At 38.8% G+C, this 27,245-nt stretch overlaps 1 protein-coding gene across 3 annotated transcripts in view; it reads right to left on the bottom strand.

The window, feature by feature from the left end:
* The window catches only part of SMARCC1 (SWI/SNF related, matrix associated, actin dependent regulator of chromatin subfamily c member 1), a 176,743-nt gene that overhangs the window by 94,845 nt on the left and 54,653 nt on the right, over window positions 1–27,245 (bottom strand). For all 3 annotated transcript variants that reach the window (XM_047695163.1, XM_047695168.1, XM_047695176.1), the window contains exons 8-13: window positions 22,401–22,476; window positions 17,773–17,898; window positions 15,303–15,424; window positions 11,168–11,292; window positions 7,000–7,059; window positions 3,040–3,077 (exon numbers count right to left, since the gene is read on the bottom strand). In XM_047695163.1, coding sequence (XP_047551119.1) covers window positions 3,040–3,077; window positions 7,000–7,059; window positions 11,168–11,292; window positions 15,303–15,424; window positions 17,773–17,898; window positions 22,401–22,476 — 547 coding nt within the window. The remainder of the gene's footprint in view (window positions 1–3,039; window positions 3,078–6,999; window positions 7,060–11,167; window positions 11,293–15,302; window positions 15,425–17,772; window positions 17,899–22,400; window positions 22,477–27,245) is intronic.

Genomic DNA, 27,245 nt, shown 5'->3' with positions numbered 1-27,245 from the left:
ATTTTTATCACATGTACAGAGGTTTTACAAATGATTCCACCCAAAAATCTGGCCTGGCTAATACAATAATTTAAAAATCATTGCTTTGGCTCAAAACCCAAGAACACTTCTTATGTAAAGAGTAGTAACAATTACTTTTAAAATACTATCATGTAATACACAGTTTATATTCAAATGGTTCCAAGAAATCCCAGAAATGCCCTTTAGACATTTTTCTCCCCAAACCAGAACCTGTTCAAGGAATCCACATTATATGATACTCACATCTCTTTAGTTTCCTTTAATCCCTGCCACCATTTGGGGGGGATGGGGGTACCCCACGACATTCAAATGTTTCAAAACTCCAGAACAAATGACTTATGCAATATCTAACAATCTCTATTTATATTACTTATCCTTCATAATTAACTTCTGATGAAACATTTTTATCAAGAATGCCACAGGAAGGGGCGCCTAGGTGGCTCAGTTGTTAAGTGTCTGCCTTCAGCTCAGGTCATGATCCTAGGGTCCTGGGATCAAGCCCTGAATCATGCTCCCTGCTCAGTGGGAGGCCTGCTTCTCCCCCTCCAACTCACCCTGCTTGTGTTCCCTCTCTCATTCTCCGTCAAATAAATAAATAAAATCTTTAAAAATAAAAACAAGAGAATACCACAGGCAGTAAGTTTTTTGACATTCAGATGTTTTCAATCTTCTACAGTTATACCATTATATCCATCGCTCTTTTATCTGTGGTGCTTTACTGTTTTTAATTCTTATGAAATAATTAATAAATAATCGAAAATGTTCTGTGTTGAGTATTTATAGTGAGGATCTAATATTACTGCCTAGAAACTTAAGACAATAATTTTCTTAAGATTAATGAATACAGAAAAAAAGTATGAAAGCCTCAAGGAAACTCTGGTTGTTACTTAAATGATTTTGAAACAATTTTGATGACAAAGGTAAGAAATGTTATTTCCCAAATCAGGGGAGCTAGTAAAAAATATGCTCATGGTTAATGAGTTTTTAAGGAATAAATATCACCAACTCAGTTAGAATATAAAAAATTTCCTTTACTCAAGGAAAATCAGGGAAAGACTGCCACTGGAATTAACAAAAGCCAGTAGTCTATGATTTAATTATCTGAGTGAGGGAACACACACGGGATGACATTATGGGACCAGCTATTAACTGGTAACTATTTTCTTTTTTACTATTTTTTTAGTAACTCTTTTCTTTTAAGATTTTATTTATTTGAGAGAGAGCGAGCGAGCATGAGAGGGGAAAAGGTCAGAGGGAGATGCAGACTCCCCGTGGAGCTGGGAGCCTGATGCGGGACTCGATTCCAGGACTCAGGGATCATGACGTGAGCCGAAGGCAATCGCTTAACTAACTGAAGGCAGTTGCTTAACCAACTGAGGCACCCAGGTGCCCTTCTTTTTTCTTAAGATTTTATTTATTTATTTGACAGAGACTCCCCTAGAGTAACTATTTTCTAACCAGCTTTGGTTTTAGTTATACAACAGACCTGGCCTTGGTTTCAAGATACTCCTTGTCCCTGGCATAAAAAAAACCCTACAGGTCACAACTGTCTGGCTTATTTTGGTCTCTTCCACTGCCACACAACAGTATTTACACTAACTGATGACATCTTTTTACAAATATAACATCTGTTAATGGTTGCTAAGTAGCTCTTTAACTAAAGAAGTCTAATTTTATTTATTTTAAAGATTTTATTTATTTATTTGACAGAGAGAGAGAGAACACAAGCAGGCAGAGAGGCAGGCTGAGAGGGGGGAAGCAGGCTCCCCGCGGAGTGGAGAGCCCGACTGGGGACTCGATCCCAGGGCCCTAAGACCACGACCCAAGCCAAAGGCTGAGGCCCAACCCACTGAGCCTCCCAGGCACCCCAAGAAATCTAATTTTAAAGAAAAAAACCATAGGGATTCCTGGTTGGCTCTGTCAGTAGAGTGTGCAACTCTTGATCTTGGGGCTGTGAGTTCGGGTCCACACTGGGTACAGAGCTTACTTAAAAATAAAATTAAAAAAAAAAAAAAAAAAAAAAATCTTCCAGGCACTAGGGTGGCTCAGTCAGTTAAGAGTCTGACCCTTGGTTTCAGCTCAGGTCATGACCTCATGAGTCCTGAAATCAAACCCCACATTGGATCTGCGCTCAGTGGGGAGTCTGCTAAGATTCTCTCCCTCTGCCCCTCCCCCTACTTGTACAACACTCTCTCTAAAGTAAACAAATCTTTAAAAACTAAAATAAAATCTTAAAGAAAAGAATCGTAAGAATAATTTCATTAAAGAGCCTTATGGAGATGAGTTTCTCAAAAGTTTTGAGGAAAATCCTATCATAAACAGGTTCATTCCTTGAATGTATAAAAAAACACAATAAGTGTCAATTTGGGGGATTTCTCTGATTCAATGAAAAAAGAACTACCCATTTTCAGCAAAGTAAGAGAGTTATTTCAAGGGGATTGTTATTTGAGGGATTAGGGATCAGTTACACTTAACTAATAACACAGTCAAATATGATAGTTTGAATGAACAGGCCATTTACTAAAAATCCTGCCTGAAATCCAACACTTTTCAACAGCATCATTATTGCTAGTCTCTACCACAGGACTGATGGAACAGGAAGCTGCTGACTGTGAGGGCTCAAAAAAGGTTATGTGTAAACTCAAGGGCTGGGGGCTGGAGATGCACCCAAAGAAATGGAAGTGAGAAAGTCAAGGCAATCGACGTAGTCCCTGCTTAACCGGTTCTGTCAGAGGACACTTGGAACACTGCAGTCAGCTCTGATTACTACCTTGCAACCAGTGGGTGACAGAACCAGAAATGATAGCATAAGAGGAACACTTCATGAGAAGATAGAAATTTCCTCTCAATAAAATTTTCAGAGTCAAGAAAGACAAATTTCAGGAGTGTGTTAAAAAAAGATCAGAAGGGCCCTCAAAATTGAATATTTCTAAGGACACTTCTAATCAGTGTTCCTACTGCTCCATGCAGAGGACCCTCAGATAGCTACTTCTCCACCAGGCCTAACTAAATCGTTACCTTTCCTCCTGCTGTGACTGTTTCTTCATCCTGTTCATCTGTAAAATCAAAATACATGATTTATTTAAAAATCAGGTCCACTCTTTGGATTACTTGAAAACCAAGGTAATTTTAAAAACTTTAATTGTTCCATACAGAGAATAGGAAAGAAATACAGCATTACTAGTAATGCTCTAGTAATTCAGTAAACTGAAATTGTACACAGAAGCACCAAAGTGAGAAGGACTTCAAAGCATTAATAATTAAAAATTTCCAACAACAGGGAATTTGTAATTAATTACTGCTTGGGCTACTATCTTAGTCATTATCTTGTTAATAAAAGGTAAAGGACTTGATTAGGGCTCTTGCCTCCTGCGATTTGATGAAACAAAGTAATGACATTTTGGATCTCAGAGGAAACGAGTGAAGGAAATGACAAGTAAAAAAAAAGCTGTGAAAATCAGTCACTACAGACAAAGTCCTGGTAAGAGTGTTAATATATTCTGAGAACATAGGACTATAGGACAGCACTCCTGTGCTGGCCCTGCAAAAGCATGGTAGTAAACCCAAGTATAATTTAAACAAGGCAGCTGATTTCCATAGCAAAAAATACCAGTATGGATAATTGTCTATATATATGAAGGAAGGCTGCATTTGCATTATAATGGCAAATTTAATCAACTGAGACAGAGACCACATTTACTACCTGGCCCTTTCCAGGGTAAGTCCACCAGCCTCTATTTTAGAGAATATACAAAGATCAGTAGTACATGAACAGGTAGTACTCAAACTTTCAACTGTATTTTATAGAGTGCCTCTACTACAGGCCAGCCACGGTCCAAATGCTAAGGACACAAGGAAGAACAAGAAAAGGTCCCGACTTCTTGGAGTTTACATTCCAGTTAGAAGTGGCAAGAGACAGAAGAGAAAATACACAAACAGGTATCAAATGGTACCAGAGGAAAACAAATCAATGTATTTTAGAGAGGGGGCCGGATGGGTGGACCCTTCCAAATACAGAAAGAAGGGAACGACAAAGCAAGCCTTTCCCGGACAGGAAGCAGCCTGGTCAAAGGGCAGCAGATAGGGGTGGACCTGCCACCTTCACAGATCTCAAAGGTCACTATGAGCATCAATAAGCGCTAGGAGAAACGAGCACAGCACAAGGGCAGAGTGCAGGGACACAAGCAGAAGAACGAAAGTGAGACATCCCGGGACCTAAGTCTGTGCTCTGTCGCTTAATAGCTGCACACTTGGAAACATTACTGAATCCCTCCAGGCTCCATCTCCTCATCAGTGACACAAGGCTGACATGGTTTTACAGTGAAATGCAAACGTATGGAGAATGACACCTGGCAGGTACTCGTGCCAAACAGAGATGGCGCTGTTGCTTGATGTGTCAGACAAACACCTGCTAGCACGAATGTGGTAAATAAATCACGGTCACCCAGCCCTGCACCCTGACTACTTTTATTCTAGGACGTGAACAAACAGATCTAAATGACGTTGTCAAACATGACCTTTTTGTCCTTTGGATCTTGCTAAACCACATGATAAACAATGTCTCACTAAATGGTGAAAACACAACCTAATGATCTCTCTCTGGCCAAAATATTTAAATTTATTTAATTTAATTTATTCTGACAGATTTAAATTTATTTAATTTAAATTTATTCTGACAGATTTCTGTCCCTGCGGTAGTCTTGGCACCCAAGGGAAATAGACTTCTGATAATACTAAATAGGAGAGACAGATATCCTGCTTACTGATTGCTAAACAGTAAAAGTAAATGTTCTCTTCCTCCTTTCAGATGTAGGCAATCACAGCCTCACCTCAGCCCCTAGATCCTGACCTTTCGGAGATCTCAAGACAGAAAGGAAGGAAGTACTGGGTATACATAGCTAGAAGACATATAAGGCAGAATATGGACAAGTTAAAGCAATAAACAACTCTATGAAGAGGCATTCCCAGGTGCTGGATCAGTTACCCCTGGCATGGTTCAGGTATTATACCTGCATTATACCTAATGCAGAAAGCCAGATGCTTCAGTGATACATGGAAAAGCCCGCTGGTCCCTGCATGAGAAGCCAAGACAAGTTTCAAATTCCACAGACTCTAGCTCTCCAGCTGTGATAAGCAGCATCTTGGGCCATAACACCCTTACTGTTCAGACTTCAAACCACTCACAAACACATAGGGAAGATCCCTTACATCCAGCACAAAGTCTTAATCCAACTGACACCTCTATTGCTTAAAACTGGCTTCAGTTTGACTCCTCTGATAAAGTCTATTACAAAAATTCTCTAATACTTACCTCCGCTTCTAAAAAGACAACTACCCGCTCCCTTAAAACTAAAGATTGATTCCTTTTCAGGATATATATTTAAGAAATACAAACTATTACTCTGTTTAACAAACTGTTCCAGTGAAGACAATCAAGTCTTAACAATCATTTACTCTACTACATTCCTGAAAATATAAAAGACTGCTTACAGCTAGTTTTGTTTTCCTGGCCTTTGGTTCAGTGGTAAGTACCAGCTGTGAAACAGTCAATATAAAAAAAGAAAATGGAAATTACTAATATTTATTAATATCCTATTAATAATGTTAAAGACAATTAAGAGGAACAATGTTTTGACAGCATTTCTTTTTCATTTCTTTTGTCAACCTAACACCACCTTAAATAAACTGTCATCAAGACAATTCTCAAGTCTCTAATTTTCTATTTTTTGACATAATCAAAAATGGAGTCATCCACTAATGTTAAACGACAGGCGATACCCAGAAAAAGGAGGGTGTAGTGAAATGAAAAACAAAACAAAACAAAACAAACCCTCCCCTAACTACCTACTCACAGCTGTCATCAAGAATCTCTGAAAAAGGGGCACCTGGATGCCTCAGTCAGTTAAGTGGCTGACTCTTGATTTTGGCTCAGGTCATGATCTGGGATCCATGGGTCCTGGGATCCAGCCCTGAGTAGGGCTCCGCACTCAGCAGAAGTCTGCTTGAGGATACTCTCCCCCTCTGGCCCTCCCCTAGCTCACGAGCTCACACACACTTGTGCTTTCTAAAATAAATAAATAAATCTTTAAAGGAAAAGAGAGACCCCTGGGGGTGGGGGAGGGAACAATCTCTGCAATTTGCCTGAAATACAGAATTCACTTAGTGAGGAGATGGAGAAACCGAAGTCTCATTTTCCACATTACCCCTCCCAGGTGGAAAATTCCCTAAAGTCAAAAATTTGATACATACTGAAAACACTAGATTCTCCTTTGATTTTTTAAAAACGATTTTATTTGAGAGAGAGCGAGCAAGGGAGAGAGCAAGAGCGAGGAGCAGAGGAAGAGGGAGAAGAAGACTTCCTGCTGAGCAGAGCCCAAAGTGGAGCTCAATCCCAGGACCCCGGGATGATGACCTGAGCCAAAGGCAGACGCTTAACTGAATGAGTCACCCAGGCGCCCCTTCTTTGATCTTTTCAAGTGAAGAAAAAAACTGAGATCCATATATAACACTCAAGAACAAAGACGTTTACAACTACCTCTATTTTCTTAAACTGGAACAAGTGACTACCCTCCTCTTGTCTACCCAACAGCACATCCACGGATTATGCCTCACTTGTGAAAATGTACTCTGTGACTTGTAAATAGTTTGAGCAGATGATGTGATTCTCATCTTACACTATTTAGAAAGCTAGAAGAAATACTTTAGAAAATAAAGCATTTAAGAGACAGCACACTTTTGTTCTGAAGAGGCAAAATCAAATCAGTAAGAATGGAAAAAATGGATCACAGGAAAATAAATTTCCTGATATGGCAGCCAACGAAATGACAATGGTGCTGAGGGAGCCATGGTCAACATCTATACTGGACAAAAAGGTAGCAATTGGAAACGACATCTCTCAGGAAAGAAAGAATTATCAAAGAAACTGAATCTTCAAAAGAAAAAAAACCACAAAAGTGTATAGACTACTTTGGTTTTTACCTAGATCTGCGACAGTTCCTCCTTTAACAGGTGTGTTTTCACTGTCTTTCTTTGGGTTCACTGGAAAGAAAAAAAAAATCATGTTTTAGTGGGAAAGGTCCACTTTTTTAAAAGAAGAAAATAGAATAAAAGAGGACTGAAAACTACAGGAATCTCACAGCAAATCCGCAATCATCCAGTGTTCACCTTCATGAAAAACCCAAGCCCAACAGAGAAGGATTAACACTTACTTTAACAGACTGCATTCTGTAATTAATTTCCTAAGCACCGATATTTTTCCATGACAAAAAGTACACAACACAAAAATATATAGGTCAAAACCTGAAAAGAACCTTTCAATCCTTTCCCCAAAAGTATTTTTTTATTACATTTTCTGTGCATTTATTGATTCCGATTTTTGTGCCATTCACTTAAATAAATTGAGGGAGAACTATTAATACCTTTTATATATCTATGTAGACTTCAAAACATATTTGAGGGTTTTAAATCTTATAGATATGTTACCCATACTGAGCTCTTCCTTAGCACTCTATTTTTCTCATTCAATAGTGGGCCTGTATGACCTTTCCATGCTACGTATTTTTAGTTAATTTATATCTTTTATTTTTTTTTAAGATTTTATTTATTTATTTGAGAGAGAATGAGGGGGGGAGGGTCAGAGGGAGAAGCAGACCCCCTGCTGAGCAGGGAGCCCGATGCAGGAATCCATCAGGGACTTAGGATCATGATCTGAGCTGAAGGCAGTTGCTCAGCCAAATGAGTGACCCAGGCGCCCAATCTCTTTCATTTTCAATAATCCACGGTGTCCAAAGGTGGGTCATAAGGTAACTAGTGCTATATTAATGGAAACTTATTTTATTTGCAATTTTTTACTGCAGTGTAATCCACATTCACTTACTTAAAATGAGAGGTCTGAAATTAAAATTTGCTACTCAATGTAAAATTTGCTACTCATTTTAAAACTGAACAAATACAACCAAATAGCGTTAAGTGCTTTTATCAATTTATACTACCACTGATAGCATTTGAGACAATGTACTTTCTCAAAACTTGCTTTCTAAGTTTTGAAAATCTAATGGATGAAAAATATTCCTTTAATAATTTATATATCATTGGTTAAATAAGATTGACATCTTTTCACACATTTATTGGCCCCGAAATTTGATAAAACTACCAGTACAAAATAGTCTGCCCCTTACTCTATAGGGTGTAAGATTATTTATTTGTTTGTTTGTTTGTTTGACAGAGATCACAAGTAGGCAGAGAGGCAGACAGAGAGAGAAGGGGATGCCGGCTCCCTGCCAAGCAGAGAGCCTGACATGGGGCTCAATCCCAGGACCCTGATATCATGACCTGAGCCGAAGGCAGAGGCTCTAATTCACCAAGCCACACAGGCACCCCAGGGTGTAAGAATCTTTATACCAATTTACAGTTCTAATTCTCTGTTAAAGGGCTAAGGAATATTTCCCCCAACGTTAACACTTGCTTAAAGTACATTAGTATTTGGAAGTTTACTTTTACATTTAATTTGACAATTTAATCAACCTGAAGCTTTAATTTTTATTTATGATACAAAGAACAGAACTAAATTTTTGCCAGAGTATTTGTAGAACAGTTTGGTCTTTTCCCACAAATCAGTACTGTCAAATTCATAATAAATTAATAAACAAACATGGATCTACAGTTGAACCAAACTTTCTACTCCACTGATGAATTCAGCCATTCCTGTGTCCAAATTATATTAAATCCATTATTATAGCTTTTACTTTCAGTTAGTTATCTGTTAGAGGACTACAACCACCTTCGTAGCTCGTTTACTTAAAATAAATATCTGGGGAGGCACCTGGGTGGCTCAGTCGGAAAAGCATGCAACTCCTGATCTCAGGGTGGTGAGTTCGAGTCCCACACTGGTTATAGAGATTATTTAAATAAACGTTAAATAAATAAATAAATAAATAAGTAAAAATATCTGGAGGCACTTGGCTGGCTCAGTCAGTAGAGCATATGATTCTTGATTGTGGGTTTTAAGTTCAAGCCCCACACTGGGTACAGAGATTACTTAATAAAATCTTTAAAAAGAGAGAGAGAGAGATAACTGTGTGGCTCAGTCAGCTAAGCATCTGACTCTTGTGATCAAGACACCCATCGGGCTCTGCACTTAGCACAGAGTCTGCTGAAGAGTCTTCTCTCTCCCTTATCCCTCTGCCCCCCACAACACTTGCACTTTCACCTTCTAAAACAAACAAATAAATCTTTAAAAAGAAAAAAAAAAACCCTGAAAGATGTATATTATAATCCCTACAGCAACCACTAAGAAAAAAGAGGTAAAAATCAAATAGAGAATATGAAAATCTCCATAACAGAACACAGAACAGTGGTTGCCAGAATATAGGAGGAAGGAGGTAATCTACACTAACCCCCAGTAAGTATGGGGTTTCTTTTCAGAGGGATGGAAATGTTCTAGAATTAAGAGGTGGTGATTCTACAACATAATGAATACACTGAAAAAAAAACCACTGGAGTGACTAAAATATACTTTAACTGGTGAATTTATGCTATGTGAAGAATATCTCAATTAGAACTAGGCTATATAAAAAAGGAAGTCATAGAAGTTCCAAAATAAGAGAAAAGCAAGGGCGCCTGGGTGGGTCAGTTGGTTAGGCATCTGCCTTCAGCTCAGACCATAATCCCGGGGTCCTGAGATAGAGCCCTATGTCAGGCTACCTGCTCAGCAGAGAGTCTGCTTCTCCCTCTCCCTCTGCCCTTCCCCACTCCGACTCAGGCATTTTCGCTCTCAAATAAATAAATAAAATATTTAAAAAAAAAAAAAAAAAGGAAGAAGAAGAAAAGCAAACACAGAAGCCAGAATAGAACAGCAAAAGTAGTGGATTAAAACAAAAGAAGGGAGGAGATACAAGAGGCACAAACAGAAAAAAAAAAAAATCATAATGGCAGACTTAAGCCCAACCACATCAATAGTTCTGTTATACCTCAGTGGACCACATACTCCAACTAAAAACAAAAAAAATGTGTATTGGGGTGGGGGGGCAAATCTCAACAATATGCTGTTTAAAATCGACATGCTTTACATAATCAAAGTGAAAGTAACAGAAGGCAAGAGAAATGGAAGTTGGAAATCTAACGTGTAGGAACAAAGCTTGTGTAATTTACAAAACTACTCTACCGGAGTCCAGTGCAGCGGAGACTAATAAAAAAAAAACTAGAAATAAAGAAAAGGGTGTGGTGTGATGAGGATTTATTATCATCAGAGAAACCTGGCCTTTAAGACAAGCGCTACTGTGGCCCGTAGACACACATGACGTAAGAGTCAATTCATCAGGACATGATGATCCTAAGTGCACATGCCCTTAAAGAGCAGAACTTCAAAGCACAGGAAGAAAATACATAAAGAAAAAATATTCACAGGAATCAGGGAAAAAAATAAACAAATCCACAAATATAGTTAAAAGGGTCTAACGTTCTCCTCCCAATAACTGATTTAAATAGGCTAAAAAGTACACAGATAATACACCACCTTCTCATCTGTATATTGATTCTATTGGGATTTAAAAACCATTTATTTCAAGGGTGCTTGGATGGCTCAGTCGTTAAGCATCTGCCTTCAGCTCAGATCAGGATCCTAGGGTCCTGGGATCGAGCCCCGCATCAGGCTCCCTGCTCGGCAGGAAGCCTGCCTCTCCCTCTCCCACTCCCCCGGCTTCTGTTCCCCCTCTCAGTGTTTTTCTGTCAAATAAATAAATAAAGATCTTAAAAAAAATAATAAAGAAAACATTTATTTCAAAGCATTGCTCAATTTAAAGAATGTTTCTTTCTTTCCCTCCTTCTCTCCCTCCCCCCCTCTCTCTCTTTCTGAGTAGGCTCTATGCCCACTGTGGGGCTTGAATCACAACCCTGAGATCAAGCATCACCTGCTCAACTATCTGTCCCAGCAAGGAGCCCCATAAGAGAACTTTTTGGTCACAGTGTTTTTCTCAATAAGCAGCAAAAGGACACAAAAAGACTGTGAAAGAGGTAATTTCATAAACATTTTCAACTTTGAAAATTGGGAACTAGTGGCAGAGAGCAAGAAATGATTCATCCCATGGCACTGCTATGAGTGATTAAATCGCATCTAATACTCTCATAGTCCAGGTAGAAGAATACAAACCATTTTTTGGAAGCACCACTTCCTCTATGTTGGGTACCGGTGTTGGGTCTTCCATGTCCTTGGTAAGATCTTCTTGCTCATCTTCTTCTTTCTGACTTCTGCGCTTCCCATAAAGACTAGCTTGGCTAAAGCATATAATGTATAAAAATATAAATAAGGTGACTATAGCTACTCACAGCAGACATTTCAGAGGGTTTACCCTCATTGTTAGAATCTATGTTCAGAATTGCTTTAAAGGACAAATAGAAATCAAATAAATTAGGTACATTCCCAAATTACATCTAGCCAGCCAGAAGGAAAATAAAAGTTATTAGGAATAAGAAATTGGCCCAGAAATCCTACTATACAAATTGCAGACAGCATCCTAAAGGGGGCTTAAATTATGTAATAAAAGAACATCTGCTAAGGAAATATGGCACATATTTTATCTCACATCAACATTCACTTACGTAAGAAATTTTTGCAAAGATATGTACAACCGTATTCTCCTGGTTCTTTTATATCATCCAAATATTAAGAACTGCAAAGTAAAATCACTTAGGATGGTACCAATTCTGTTTGTGTGTGTGTAAAAATTGCCATTGCTCTTTCCTTCATTTAATTTAAAAACTAACACATTCCAGAAAGGAGATTAGGGTTCAAACAAGAATGGAAGGACTCCTTACCTTGAGGAATTATGGAAATTATCAACTATCTCCTACAATATGATGTGCCAGAAACAAATAGGGTACCAAGAAAATAAGACTTAAGATTGAAGGTGACAGTTAAGCAACACATTGGAAACAATTCACCAAAAAGTAGACAATGTTTCAGGATAATGAGTACAGGCATAAAGGCTTAAGAAAAGAGATAACCTGTTCTGGGAAGGAACAGTCAGAAAGCAAATAAGTGAGGAGTAGAGAAAGAGATGACAAAAATATATAGGGGGCCAGCCCGAGTCCTCATGCTGCTGAGTGATTAAGCAGAGTTCTCTTCTATGATGGACCAGATACTGGCATAGGTCAGAACCAGGTACACAGGTAAAAATATTTTTAAATTTTTGAATAAAAACTGCGTAACAATTTTTCAAAAGCCTGTAAATCAAAAGGTGTTAGGGAGACAAAAATACCTAAAAAAGGAAGAAAAATGCAGGGAAGGTCAATAAAACATGAGTTAGGAAAACAAAGGTCAATGTTTTTTCATTAAAGGAAACTTAACAGGAAATTTGAATGACTGCTCATTAGAAGAGAGACGTATTCAATTCAAGGATACACATATATCTATTTCAGGAAATTCAATTTAATATGTTTTATACTCAGAGTAGGGGGTAAGTGCCATCACTGTGAGCCTCCTGGACATCACATCTGGTTTGGGGGCCACTAGTGTCCAGGCACTGGATCTCAGCCCCTACGTGGGAAGAAGGGTGCATTGATTTCAGGCCAAGGAACACTTGGAAAAGTTGTATGGCTTTCTTCACAGAGATATCAGGAAGCTCTGAATTTTCTCCACATCAACTGTAAGACTCAGATTAGAGATTTAAGAAATAAGGTTACTATCTGGGCGCCTGGGTGGCTCAGTGGGTTAAAGCCTCTGCCTTCAGCTCAGGTCATGATCCCAGGGATCTGGGAATGAGCCCCACATCAGGCTCTCTGCTCAGTAGGGAGCCTGCTTCCCCTCCTCTCTTCTCTGCCTGCCTCTCTGCCTACTTGTGATCTCTGTCTGTCAAATAAATAAATAAAATCTTTAAAAAAAAAAAAAAAAAGAAAGAAATAAGGTTACTCTCACTAATCGCTAAAGAAAAATCTATTTTTGTGGGTTTTTTCTACCATAATACATTGACTTGACAAAATAACAACATCCTTTCAGGACTATGACTGGCTCATTAATATAATCTATAAAACTTAAGAGTTTTTTTAACTTCCCTAACAGCTTTTTTACACAGTACACAATGCTTCAGATAACCCTACCCTTCAAGAAATTAACATGATTCTAGGGTGCCTGGGTGGCTCAGTAGGTTAAGACTCTGCCTTTGGCTCGGGTTGTGATCTCGGGGTCTGGGATCGAGCCCCGCGTCGGGCTCTCTGCTCGGCAGGAGGCCTGCTCCCCCAGCCTACTTGTGATCTCTGTCAAATAAATAAAATCTTTAAAAGAAAAAAGGGGCGCCTGGGTGGCTCAGTGGGTTAAGCCTCTGCCTTTGGCTCAGGTCATGATCTTAGGGTCCTGGGATCGAGCCCCGCATCGAGCTCTCTGCTCAGCAGGGAGCATGCTTGCCCCTCTCTCTTAAAAAGCGAAAAAAGAAATAACATGATTCTGATGAATAACAGACCTATACCCCTGAGACAAATAATACATTATATGTTAATTTTAAAAATTTAAAAAAAAAAAGAACATGATTCGAGGCATGTTCTGGGTATAAAAAACACTAATCTGGCTATAGGAAAAATTCAATGAAAGGAAGCTAAAGGAGAGAAGATGACAAGTAAATCTCTATAGTCAACAGCCAGAAATTTAACAAATTTCCAGTTGCAGGAAAGGAAGAAATTTTGCATCTGTCATTTTCTAAGACTAAACTTAACCTCTTTGAAATTAAATTATTAAAAAATTCTGGGCAAGACAACCTAAGCAAGCCAGGAATTAAGTATCTATTTAATATATAATAATAAATGTTAAGTATTCTTGCCATTTATTAAGTACCTACTTCTGGCCAGACACTGTAAGGCAGGTCTCGAGTCTCACTTGATCCCCACAACAACCTATTCACCAGAAATCAGAATCCCCACTCAAGTAAGTCACTAACGCACAAGTGTGAGGCCCTGAACAAGGCACTCTGCTAAACATGCAACAGGACAGGTTCATTTCCTCTACAAGTCATTCTGATCCCAAATGGGACCGGTGGTAAAATCAGAGAAAGAGACACCAACAATGGTGAATTTAATTTCTTAAATTCCTTACCAGCCACACTGCTCAACACATAATTAGAGAAAAGACTAGATTCAGGGTGCCTGAATATCAGATGGCCAACTCAGAAAGGAGATGAAGAAAGGGGCAGGAAAAATAGCGGAAGAGAAAAGAAGGATGAAGGGCCAAATAATCCATCCACCCTCAGACCTTGCTGAAGATGATGGAACATAGCTGAAAGGATATAGTCACGGGAGGCCGAGAGTCCAGCTTAGAATCTTGACTCCAAGGAAAAATCTCTATGTGACATTGCAAGAGTTTCCTCCCTATTCTGAACCTCAATCTCTATTTCTTAAAATAAAGATGCTTATGATACTTCAAAGATCCCTTTCAGTTTTAAGATTCTGTACATGGTTTCCACTCTCACTAAGCTGGAGCCAAAATTCCAATCCAGAAGGCAAAGATTCATCCCCTTCCCATGGCTAGGCCAGAGAGAGAAAAAATAGTTTCTCTCAGAACTTGACCATGGAATTGGAGTGGATATATTTTAAATATAGATGAGATATCACAGTATGTTTATGTGGAACACAGAGTTAAATATGTGTGTGTGGGGGGGGGATATTATTCAGCCATTAAAAAAAGAAAGGAATTCTGCTACTTGGGACAACATAGAAAGAACTTGAGGCCATTTTGCTAGGTGGAATAACAGAGAAAAATGTAAGATCTCTTTTATGTGGAATCCAAAAAAGAAAACAAAATGAAAAACACAAATTCACAGACAGAGGGAACACACTGGTGGCTGCCAAAGGTAGGCACTGGGGTAGAACGGAAAAGTTGGTGTAAGGTGTAAACTTCCAGTTATAAAATAAATAAACCCTAGAGGTGTAATACAACATGGTGCCTACAGGTAACACAGGATCGTGCATTTGAAACTTGCTAGGAGAGCAGATCTTAGAAGGTCTCATCACAAGAAAAAAATCATAACTGTGTGGTGCTGGATATAACCAGATTTATTGTGATTATTTCACTATTCATATCTACTTAAAAAAAGATTGTATGCATGGTGCCTTAGGATAAATACAACAGAAGATGGGCCATCAGATAACATCTGACAAGACAAGCTACCAGAGCAAAGACATCTACCAAGTCAACTAAGACAACTAACTTCCTTTCAGCGAAACTTCTGGTATAAATGTAAAAATCTGGAATGCCCTCTGCAGTTTGTTTTACTGCCTCTCAATCATGCTGCAGTTCTTACCCTTTCTTTCCACTCTTCTTCCGGGATTCTGCGGGTGTAGGAGGCGGAGGGGAAGGCGAATGTTTCCTCTTTCGAGCATTAGCTGATGCTTTCCTATCTCTCCTCTCTGGACTTCTGACTGGCTAGGAAGAAGTAAATGGAAATAAATATCAGCCAGCTTTTCTGACTCCTCAGTTTCTACAAACCCTTGTCCAAAGATGAGCTTCACAAAGATAATACCAGAGCATCCTAGACCACCAGCAGTCAAGATTCTCTGACCTTCCATGTGATGTACCACCAATGGAAATATCAGAACCATCCCACCGGTATTCAAACTGTGCTACAAAACAGACAACTAAAAACCATTCCTGTTCACCTTCTGCTTCCAGATGGGAAAAGCATTTTCAACAACTACTAGAAAATACAAAACATATGCTATTTAATTACTGAAATACAAATAATGACTTAGCGAGCTTGGAAAAGTGCATCAGAAACAAGTCCTGACACATCAGTAAAAGGGACAGGAGAAAACTTTAGGACACAAAAGATGTTAAACAGGATTGCAATTTATGACTTAAAAGTCAATCTTAATAGAAGCACAAATATCCCTATTTGCAGATGGCATGATCTTTTATAAAGATAACCCTAAGGAATCTGCCAAAAAACTAGCAGAGCTAATGAGTTCAGCAGTTGCAGGATACACACTGAAATATGAAAGTCAACCTGTAGATGATAATTATGGATTTAATAAAATAGACAATAAAGAATTAACACCTAAAATGATCCAAAGTATTGTACCAGAGGTGCCAAAATAAAAAAAATCAGAGATTAAAACATTAATTAAACATTCATCATCTCTGGTACCCTCATACTCCTTACAACTGTTTCTTTTCAGAAGCTCGGTGGCATAAAATTGGAAATATGAGTCATCTTACATGCCTATACACGAAGTTTTAAAGAAAATCTAAACTGTTCACACTGTACAGTAAGTCTGAAGTTAAACTTTTAAAAAGGGGTATTAAATGCATTTTTATAGAATCGTCCTAAAAATAAGTGAATAATACAAAAGCCATCTAAATCTGAACAGAGATGGCTATGGAAAGGCCTCTTTAATAATGTGATAGAGAAGTTAGAATATGCCTAATGACAAAAAAGATTGGTTGGCACTGCATTAAGGAAAAGCAAATATGTAAGCATATGGGGGTGGCGCTGAATAAAAAATAAACTTCAAGTCCAATTCCACAGCAAATAAGGATCAATTAAAAATAAAAGGATATGAAAAAGACCCAGTTTTAAAATAATTTTCTTAAAAATAAATAACATACATTGTGTACCCAAGAGTTTTAGTTTAAAAAGTCTCAGGGCTGAAAACAGAGAAGAAAGAATGGTATGGGGTGCCTGGGTGCCTCAGTGGGTTAAAGCCTCTGCCTTTGGCTCAGGTCATGATCTCAGGGTCCTGGGATCAAGCCCCACATCGGGCTCGCTGCTCAGCAGGAGCCTGCTTCCCCGCCCCCCGACTACTTGTGATCTCTTGTCTGTAAAATAAATAAATAAAATCTTTTTTTTTCTTTTTTAATTTTATTTATTTATTTGACAGACAGAGATCACAAGTAGGCAGAGAGACAGGCAGAGAGAGGGGGGAAGCAGGCTTCCCGCCGAGCAGAGAGCCCGATGCGTGGCTCAATCCCAGGACCCTGGGATCATGACCTGAGCCAAAGGCAGAGGCTTTAACCCACTGAGCAACCCAGGTGCCCCAATAAATAAAATCTTAAAAAAAAAAAACAAAAAAACGTACATTCTAAGTGAATAGTTAAAAGTATTTGTGTCTCAGAAATTTTTCAAAGAACTACAATACAAAGCAAAAAGCAAAAACCTGATGTGTTCCCAGTGAAAGGGAAGAAGAATCTTTCCTAAACAGTCACCAGCCAACACCAACACATCTAAGCCTTCTTCTCAGACTCCTTTCTCTCTGGGTGACACACCTACCTTTGCCGGCTGTGGCTTCTCAGGAACTATGTTAAAACATCTGGTGGTTGGGCTTCTTAAAGGATTAAAGAATAATAAATGCCACATCATCCCACCTTTAAAAAGGGCTGAACTCTCCCGTTGAGGCCTATACAATGTACTAACTACTGTGTGTACAGTAACAAAGCTATTAAAAAATATTAAGACAAAATTAGTTTTCCCTTGAAAAGCCAACAACTAATTTGGCTCACAAAATTAAAATCAGACCTGGAAAACAAAATCACCTATATCGATGCCACACTGCATATGCCATTTTAAATCCTGATGACCCTCTAAGATTGTCAGGCACCTTCTTTGGGAATGCCAGCCCCTGAGATGGCTATATGGCCATTTGGTAACTTTTCCATATACCTCACGAGTGATACACCTTGGACTGTATGTCAGAGCTTATTAGTGAAGATCTGACAACACTGAGGCCCAGAAAGAAGAAACATCAAGTGGAGAAAAATGATGCCAAACCAAATACCTCTTCATTCTTTGTTGAAATTCGCTGACGAAAGCTCACGGGCTTCCTGTTCTCATCCACCTCATAATCCTCCTCATTCATCCATTCATTGAAAACATCAGTGTCCAAAATCCATTTCGCATGAACCTAAAAACCACATTCAATCATGTGTATCCATATAAATAGCAAACCATTACAGTTTTTAAAGTGTCCAAAATTAAAGGAGCTGATTTATTATTCTCAAATTAAAGCCTCAATTGCATAAAAGTTTAAAAACATGACACTAAGGGTGCCTGAATAGCTTAGTCACTTTAACTTCAGACTCTTGGTTTCGGCTCAGGTCATGATCTCGGGGTCCTGGAATCAAGTCCTACATCAGGCTCCGGAGCTCAGTGCAGAGTCTACTTGTCATGCCCTGACCCCACCCCCTCCCCACCCCCTGTCACTTGTTCTCGAGCACACAAGTACTCTCTCACTCTCTAACAAATAAATAAATAAAATCTAAAAATATATATATTAAAAACCCAACCATGAGACTATTAAAGTCCTGTAAATGTCAACTTAACCATTTCTAATTTTTATTCCATGTTACTGCATATAGTAAGAAAGCATCATCAGTTTTTGCAAAGACTGAAGTTTTTATAACTAAGACCCTTAAATTTGATAATCCTATCATTCGTTTTTATTTCAGCTTTATCTAGGTATATAACTGTAAAATAAAGTTCTAAGATATTCAAAGTCTACATCATGATTATTTGATATTGAGAAAGGATCCTCCCATCTAGTTAATTGGCACATTCATCACCATACCTACTTAAGTGTGAGAACATTTAAGTTCTGTTCTCTTAGCAAATTCCAATTATACAATGCAGTGTCACCAACTCTAATCACCATGTTTCACATTAGATCTTCAGACAATTCCCCCAACTGCAAGTTGGTGCCTTTTTACCAACTTCTTACTTCTCCTAGCCCTCCTCACTGGCAACTGTTTCTCTACCGATTTCTAGGCTTTTTTTTTTTTTTCTTAAAGATTCCATATAAAAGCAGTATCATGCAGGATTTATCCTTCTCCATTTGGCTTATTTCACTAATCATTTCATCTTTATCCTGATGAAAACCACTGAAAAAACATTCAACAGCAATAGGCCACTCAAAGCAATAGGCCTAGTCCATTGCTCTAGGCAGGAAGAATGTCTCCCTTTACGCATTCAACAAAATTCGAAGGAATGATGAACAAGGACATTTACACAGACCTATCATCAGACCTATCACCTCACCCTGTCAAGTACACAGGTGCTCTGCAGAAATCTTTCAGGGATAGCAATGGTTGGGGAGTGAAAAACTGAGAGTCAGATTCAGGATTCTTCTAAGCCCTTTACATGGCAACTTCTCTTGCTTTTTTGTTAATGTTTCTGAGTAGGCATTTTTAAAAATGATGGGTTCTCTGAATGTTGTATAGATATAGATGTAGATATAGATATTGAAACCACAGACCTAGCCTACATATTCCTATTATCCAACAGAATTTTTCAAAAGCCATACACTAGAACTTAGGACTAGACAATCCTTTCCTGCATAGATAAATAGGAAACAATTTCAGCACCAATATAATTAAGGATTAAGTTACTGGCCATTGAAAAATTAGAACTCCATAAACCCACACTGGTTAACAGAGGAATAAAAAAATTAAATGAGAGGAAAGGAAGGACTCTTGCTTATACAACTCTGAAAGCCAACTTGTAATTGTGGAGGCAAGACTGGAATGGAAAATTATCACTGTGCAATCATCAAAGAAAAGATTGGTTCAGGCAAGAATTTCAAGTGGATGCTAAATCTGGGCAACGGATAGAGGATTTTGATGAGAAGCAGGATATCTGTATGGCCTAAAAGAATCTCTTACAGATTGCTTATAAATTACAAGTGGGAAAAAAAAAAGGAACTATATAGTAGAGCCAAGAGAACACACCATAACTGGGTACCAGCATCACCAACAAGCAGCAGATGGACACAACATGCTTCCCACTATGACGCCCTGAGGACGACACAACATCACTTATGCAATATTCTGACTAAAATGCATAATCTGATTTAACCATTTTTGAAAAAAGATCACAATTCCAAATGGAAAACATCCCTTTCAAATTCAAAAATGTCAAGAGGCAAGGAAGCACTGGGTAACATTTCAGATTAAGGGAAACTAAAGAGACAGGACATTTGAATACAACAGTTGCTATTCAACAGTATTCTGTAATAGAAAAAATGCTACGAAAAACATTAATGGGTCTTGTGGCAAAACTGGAATACAGAGAGTAGTTTAGCATATTGGGTCAATGTTAAATTTTACTGAAGTTGGTAACTGCAAAGTGCTTATGAATGAGACTCCCTTATTCTTAGGAAACAGAAACTTATGTTTTAGACTAAAGACCATAGTATAGGGACGCCTGGGTGGCTCAGTTGGTTAAGCAGCTGCCTTCGGCTCAGGTCATGATCCCAGCGTCCTGGGATCGAGTCCCACATCCGGCTCCTTGCTCGGCAGGGAGCCTGCTTCTACCTCTGCCTCTGCCTGCCATTCTGTCTGCCTGTGCTCGCTCTCTCTCCCTCTCTCTCTGACAAATAAATATATAAAATCTTAAAAAAAAAAAATTGTAGACTAAAGACCATAGTATATACATCTTTATCTTAAAAGGTTAAGAATAAAAATTGTAAATATATAAACACATGGAAGAAAAGTGATAAATCAAAATGGGAGTAAAATGTAAACAACAGGAAAATCTGGATAAAGGGTATACAGGTGTGCCACTTACTATTCTGATTCTTGCAAGTTAAGTTTGAAATTATTTCCAAATAAAAAAGGTTTCAAAAAAGTCTAATTTTTGTTAATTCCATTTTCCTCATATGAAATTTGAAACTTGAAGTCTTTCTGAAGGTCACAGAATTCAAAATAGGGTGAATCAGGTCTCACATCTAATATTTTGATTCAATTTAAGTGCTCAGTATACTACATAAAGCAGTCAATAAAAACTATGTATAATTACCACTGCTCATGGAAAGGATGAGAGCTCTCTGCGGAAATACTGAATCCAGGACTAGGATATAGAATTACAAAAAGACTTTGGAACATCTCTTTGTCCCAAAAATAGGAAGTATGCAAAAATGAATCAAGTAATACCAAAAGGTCACAGGAGACAACTTAAAGTTCCCACTGGCCAAAAGGTGGACAATTCATAAAAGAAGAATGGCAATCGTGTCACTCCTCCACACCGCAACACACAGATACTACAGGCACATGTAGAGGGAGAAAGGAAAGCTCATTCCCACTGCAAAGTGTCAATTACAGATGGAATGGATAGAGTGAGGAAACAACTAGTAATAACTAATTTAGCCAGGAAGAAATTATTAATGGGTGAGCAAACTTTGGGACACAAATTTAATGAAGAAAAGGATATTCATATAATCTCAAAATATTTCTTTGTAATGTATTCTTAATTTCAATGAGAAAAATGATAATGCTACAATGGGAAAACCAGGCAGACAGAACCTTAACAAACATCAGCCATAATGGGAAATATTGAAATACATGCCTTCTGATATGAGGCACTGAGAAGTACTCAAAATCACTTAAGCAGTTTTGCAGCCTAAAGTGCATAGTTTAAATATAATAATTAGGAAATATTCACGCAAACTCAAATTCAAAGACATTCTAAAGGGGCCCCCCTTTAGGGGCTCAGTAGGTTAAGCATCTGCCTTCAGTTCAGGTCATGATCCCAGGATCCTGGGATCGAGTCCCTCATTGGGTTCCCTACTCCGCGGAGAGCCTTTTTCTCTCTCCCTCTCTGTCTGCTGCTCCCCACTGGTGCTCGCTCTCTGACAGATCAATAAAATCTTTTAAATAAAAATTCCTTTACCAAAAAAAAAAGGCATTCTAAAACAAACATCAAAATCTAACCTATACCTTTCAAAAATGCCAGAATCACAGAAGAAAAAGAAAGGCTAAAAGTTCCACATTAGGGCAGACTAAACAGATATGACAACTAAATGCAGTGTGTGCTTCTGAAACAGATCCTGACCAGGGAAGAGACTTAATATCAAACTTACATCACTGTGACAATTGGTGTAAATGGAATACGGGCTCTGTATCAGGTATTAATATTGTTTCAAGAATAAAATCCTGAAATTATTAACAACAGGGGAGCCTGGAAGAAGAGTATAAAAGTCGCACTTTGTTTTATATTGTTCTGGCAACTTTCAGAATTATTTCCACGTTAAAAGTCGAAAAATCAGAGTTGACGGATGGACTCTTACCACTGTAATAGAAATGACTACTGAGGGCTGTTTCATCATAAGAGGCACGCAGGCACAGCTTCCAGCCTTCCTCAGTGACACCACCGATGTTCCACTGCACTCCTCCTGCTCCTCTCTCAACCACCCTAAACCACAATGTAACTGGACTCTGGGGTCTCCTCAAACTCCACTGCAAACATTTCTGCTAAGACCTAGATAATGAGTTCTCTGTGGTCATGGACAACTTAAAAGGATGACAAGAAAAGAATATCCTTATTCTGTATTTCTTAAAGCACTGTTGTAGAAAAAAGCTGAGAAAAACTACTATGTTATATAAGAATAAATTTTTTTTAAAAAGGATTTCTCACCTTCCACGGCTTTTCTGGAATTGGTGGATCTTCAATTTCTGCATCAACATCATTACTATGGACCCAAGTATCATAGCTGCAAAGGAAATGAAAAAAGGAAAAACAGGTTAGAAGCCAAATTCATTCACTAAAAAGACCTTTTATAAAAAGGTAAAGCTATATTTTAAAAATACTTTTAGGATCAAGAAATAGCAGTTTCTCACATACTTTTGTCTCTGTCACTCTGACAAGAAAACTCTTCTGTAGAGGTCTATAGTGATCCCGACACTGTTAAGTCCAAAGTTCAAGCCTCAGTGTGCAGAATTTTAATGAGGAGATGGCTCTCTCCTCAGAGCATTTCCCTCACTTGGCCTCCAAGACAGCACTATCATCTGCTGTTTCTTCTAGCCACCAGCCTTTCCCCAGCCTGCATGGCCAGTTTCTGGTCTTCTCCCAAACCTCTTCAACACTGGAAGGCCCCAGGTTTGGTTTGCAAACAATCCTCTTGTCTACTCATTCTCTTGATCTCATGCAGCTTCAAATATATACTCATCTGTCCTCTTCTCTGAATGCTGGACTCAGGCATCCAAATGCCAAATCCATATTTCCCCCTACATGTTCAAAAAGGCTTTCAAAACTAACACTCAAAATTCAACAAGCAATTCCATCCTTATCCCAAAAATACACCCTAGCCAATCATACCCATCTCAGTAAATGCCAACTCCGTCTTTCCAAAAATGGAGAATTTGTTCTGGCCAAAATCTCTGGAGACATCCTTGACTTCACTCTCAGTCACATCCTACAATCCAACCATTAAAGCCTTCTATAGTTTATTCCATCTTCAAAATATACCCAGAATCTACTTCTCACCCTTCTAGTTATACCCAAAGTCCAAGTCCATTTATCACAAAGCAACCAAAGTGATCCTTTTGTTTGCTTTGTTTTGTTTTTCAAGATTTTATTTATTTGACAGAGAGAGAGACACAATGAGAGAGAGAGCACAAGCAGGGGGAGCAGCAGGCAGAGGGAGAAGCAGGCTTCCCACCTGAGCAGGGAGCCCAATCCTGGGCTTGATCTCAGGACCCTGGGATCATGACCTGAGCTGAAGGCAGACACTTAATGACTGAGCCACCCAGGTGCCCCTAAAGTGATCCTTTTGAAAAGCAAGTCTGTCCATATTATGATTATTCAAAACCTTCCAACAACTCCCACCTCACTCAAAGAGCCAGAATCCTTATAGTGGATTGCCAAGGCCTCACGAGCTAGTCCTATGACTGCCACTCCGACCCCATCTCCTAATCCTCTCCCCTCACTTACGTTTCAGTTGAGCTACATGGGTTTCATGGCATTCTTAAAAAATGCCACAAAGTGGCCACTTCAAGCCCTTTATAGAGATTCTTTGCTACCCAGATATTATATGGCCCACCCTTCATATATTCACACTCTTTGCTCAAAGGTTCTCTCTTTGCACCCCCCGCCCTTAGCTCCTCCACAATTTTGAGGTAAGCATGACATTACCTACCAAACTGAAACTCTGTCAATGCTACTATACTGGCCAATAAATTATTGTAGAAGCAAGGAATACCTAAGTTAAATACAAGTATGGTAACAAGCACTGGCTCCCTGCAGCCACTACTCAGAAGTCAGTTCAAAAGCATTTGGAACAAGCACAGCTCTATATGTCTATTAATAGCACTCTGGTAAGTTTTCTAGGAACACTTAAAACATGAGCTGGAGAAAAAAAGATCCTTTGCTAAATTATAAATTGTATCAGGTAAAGGTATCAATGATGAGCGAGCAACTGAAAACTTTACATTCTCTAAAATTCTTGAGAACAAAATGTCACAGAAGTAGAAGTGAGGGCCGAACTCCCCCTCACCCCGGGTTTCACATTCTGCACTTCAGTTACTCGCGGTCAAATGTGGTTGAAAGCAGATGAGGTCCTCCTTCTGACCGCAGAAGCCCTAATGCAACATCACAGGGCCTGCACCACTCACCTCGCTTCATCACCACACAGGCATTTTATCATCTCACGTCATCACAAGAAGGGTGAGTACAGTACAATAAAGTATTTTAAGAGAGAGACCACATTCACCATAACTTCCCTTAAACTATAATGTTGCAACTGTTCTATTTTATTATTAGTTATTGCTGTTCATCTTACTGTGCCTAATTAATAAATTTTATCACAGATATGTAGGCATAGGAAAAAATATAGTACACATAGGGTTCAGTACTATCCGTGGTTTCAGGCATACACTGGGGGTCTTTAAAATGAATCCCTCATAGATGAAGGGTGTATGGGGTCTGCTATATAGTTAATAAAGAATGTGAACAAGGCCTTGAGAAGACAAGACTCAAAGCAGCCCCTGTATCTTTTCTGCAACATACAGAAAAGCTTAGCAAACAGGCTAACATGTTTTTACTGTGTTATTTTAAAATTTATTTCAACTGTATACTTATAAAGCTAGTCATTATAAATCTGAGTTTCCATCTAAATGTTTCAAAGGGTAAACTCATTTCCTTTAAGAGTTTCTATAATATGGGACGCCTGGGTGGCTCAGTTGGTTAAGCAACTGCCTTCGGCTCAGGTCATGATCCCAGCGTCCTGGGATCGAGTCCCACATCGGGCTCCTTGTTCTGTGGGGAAACTGCTTCTCCCTCTGCCTCTGCCTGCCACTCTGTCTGCCTGTGCTCGCTCGCTTTCTCTCTTTATGACAAATAAATAAATAAAATCTTAAAAAAAAAAAAAGTTTCTATGATATTGAAAGGTTTGCTTAATAGTGCCAAGGACTGAGGCGCCTGGGTGGCTCAGTGGGTTAAGCCTCTGCCTTCGGCTCAGGTCATGATCTCAGGGTCCTGGGATCGAGCCCCACGTCGGGTTCTCTGCTCAGCAGGGAGCCTGCTTCTCCCCCTCTCTCTGCCTACCTCTCTGCCTACTTGTGATCTCTCTATCAAATAAATAAAAAACATTTAAAAAAAAATAGTGCCAAGGACTACTTGAAGCCTCAAGACTAGAGATGTTTTATAGAAAGCACTCGTTTAAATATTATTTTAAAATCTGTTAGTTCATTTAAAGTAATCAACTACAGGGGTGCCTTGGTGGCTCAGTCCTTAAGCGTCTGCATTTGGCTTGGGTCATGACCCCAGGGTCCTGGGATTGAGCCCAGCATTGGGCTCCCTGATTAGCAGGAAGCCTGCTTCTCCCTCTCCCAGAACTCCAGCTTATGTTCCCTCTCTTGCTGTGTCTCTGTCAAATAAATAAATAAAATCTTTAAAAACAAAACATAAAAATAAAAAAATAACCAATTACGGCAAGCTGATTCAATTCTAATTAACTCAACCTGTATGAAAACTGTGCATATAATCTTAAAATTCTGAACATATCTAAAGACACAGTTTCTTCTTTAAAAAACATCTTGGTATTATGCTACATGAAATAATCAGAGAAAGACAATTATCATATGATCTCACTTGTATGTGGAATTTAAGAAAAAAAACAGAGGATCACGGGGGAAGAGAAGAAAAAATAAAACAAGAAAATCAGGGAGGGAGACAAACCGTAAGAGACTTTTAATCATAGGAACAAACTGAGGGTTGCTGGAGAGGAGGGAGCTGGGGGCATGGGGTAACTGGGTGATAGACATTAATGAAGGCATGTAATGTAATGAGCACTGGATATTACGTAAGACTGATGAATCACTGAACTCTACCTCAGAAAACAATAATATAATATATGTTAATTAACTGAATTTTAATTAAAAAAAAAAATCTTTACAGGGTTGCCTGGGTAGCCCCGTTGGTTAAGCCTCTGACTCTTGGTTTCAGCTCAGGTCACAATTTCAGGTTATGAACTCTAGCCCCGTGTCAGGCTCTGTACTCACTGTGGAGTCTGCTTGAGATTATCCTCGTCTGTCCCTCCCCTGACTCTTTTTCTCTCTCTCTCTCTCTTGCTCATATAAATAAATAAACCTTTAAAAAAATGTAAATCCTTGGGTGCCTGGGTCACGCAGTCGGTTAAGTGTCCGCCTTCGGCTCATATCATGATCCCAGGGTCCTGGGATCAAGCTCCACATTGGGCTCTCTGCTCAGCAGGGACCCTGCTTCTCCCCCTCCCTCTGCCTGCTTATGTACTCTCTCTCTCTCTCTCTGTGTCAAGTAAATAAATAAAATCTTTCAAAAGATAGAGAAATAAATTAAAAAATGTCTTTACAAGTAAAATAAAGTTACTCAAATAGACTAACTTAAAAAGAGCACACACTGGACATTATGGTTCATCATTAGATGACAAACACACATCTACACCCTCCATAAACTGAAACAGACTCTGAGCAACTCCAGATCCAACTACCAATTTAAAGGAAATACAAAGAAGGGAGAAACATGTTCAAATATACCACAGTGATGTCATTAAAAAAAAGAAGAAATAGAAGAAGGGGCGCCCAAGTGGCTCAGTGGGTTGAGCCTCTGCCTTCGGCTTGGGTCATGATCTCAGGGTCTTAGGATAAGGCTCTCTGCTCAGTGGGGAGCCTGTTTCCCTCTCTCTCTGCCTGTTGCTCTGCCTACTTGCCATCTCTCTCTGTGTCAAATAAATAAATAAAATCTTTTAAAAAGAAGAAGAAGAAAAACTCACATTGTGGTAAACTCTACAGGACAAAGACCCTGGTTTCTTAAATACAATGCATGTGGTCAGGTGGGTAGGGAAGACAGAGAACCCAGACACTGAAATCAATTAATCACAAAATGTGGTTGAATTCTACTTCCAACAAATATCAATCTATAAATTAGTCATATGCATCACTTATATGACAACACTGACTAGCTAGATGATATAAAGAAATTTTGTTTTTAGATTTGACAATGATA

The sequence above is a fragment of the Lutra lutra genome, chromosome 1, assembly GCF_902655055.1.
Source record: "Lutra lutra chromosome 1, mLutLut1.2, whole genome shotgun sequence".
NCBI classification, from domain to species: domain Eukaryota; kingdom Metazoa; phylum Chordata; class Mammalia; order Carnivora; family Mustelidae; genus Lutra; species Lutra lutra.
This window is presented reverse-complemented; position numbering and strand designations above follow the sequence as displayed.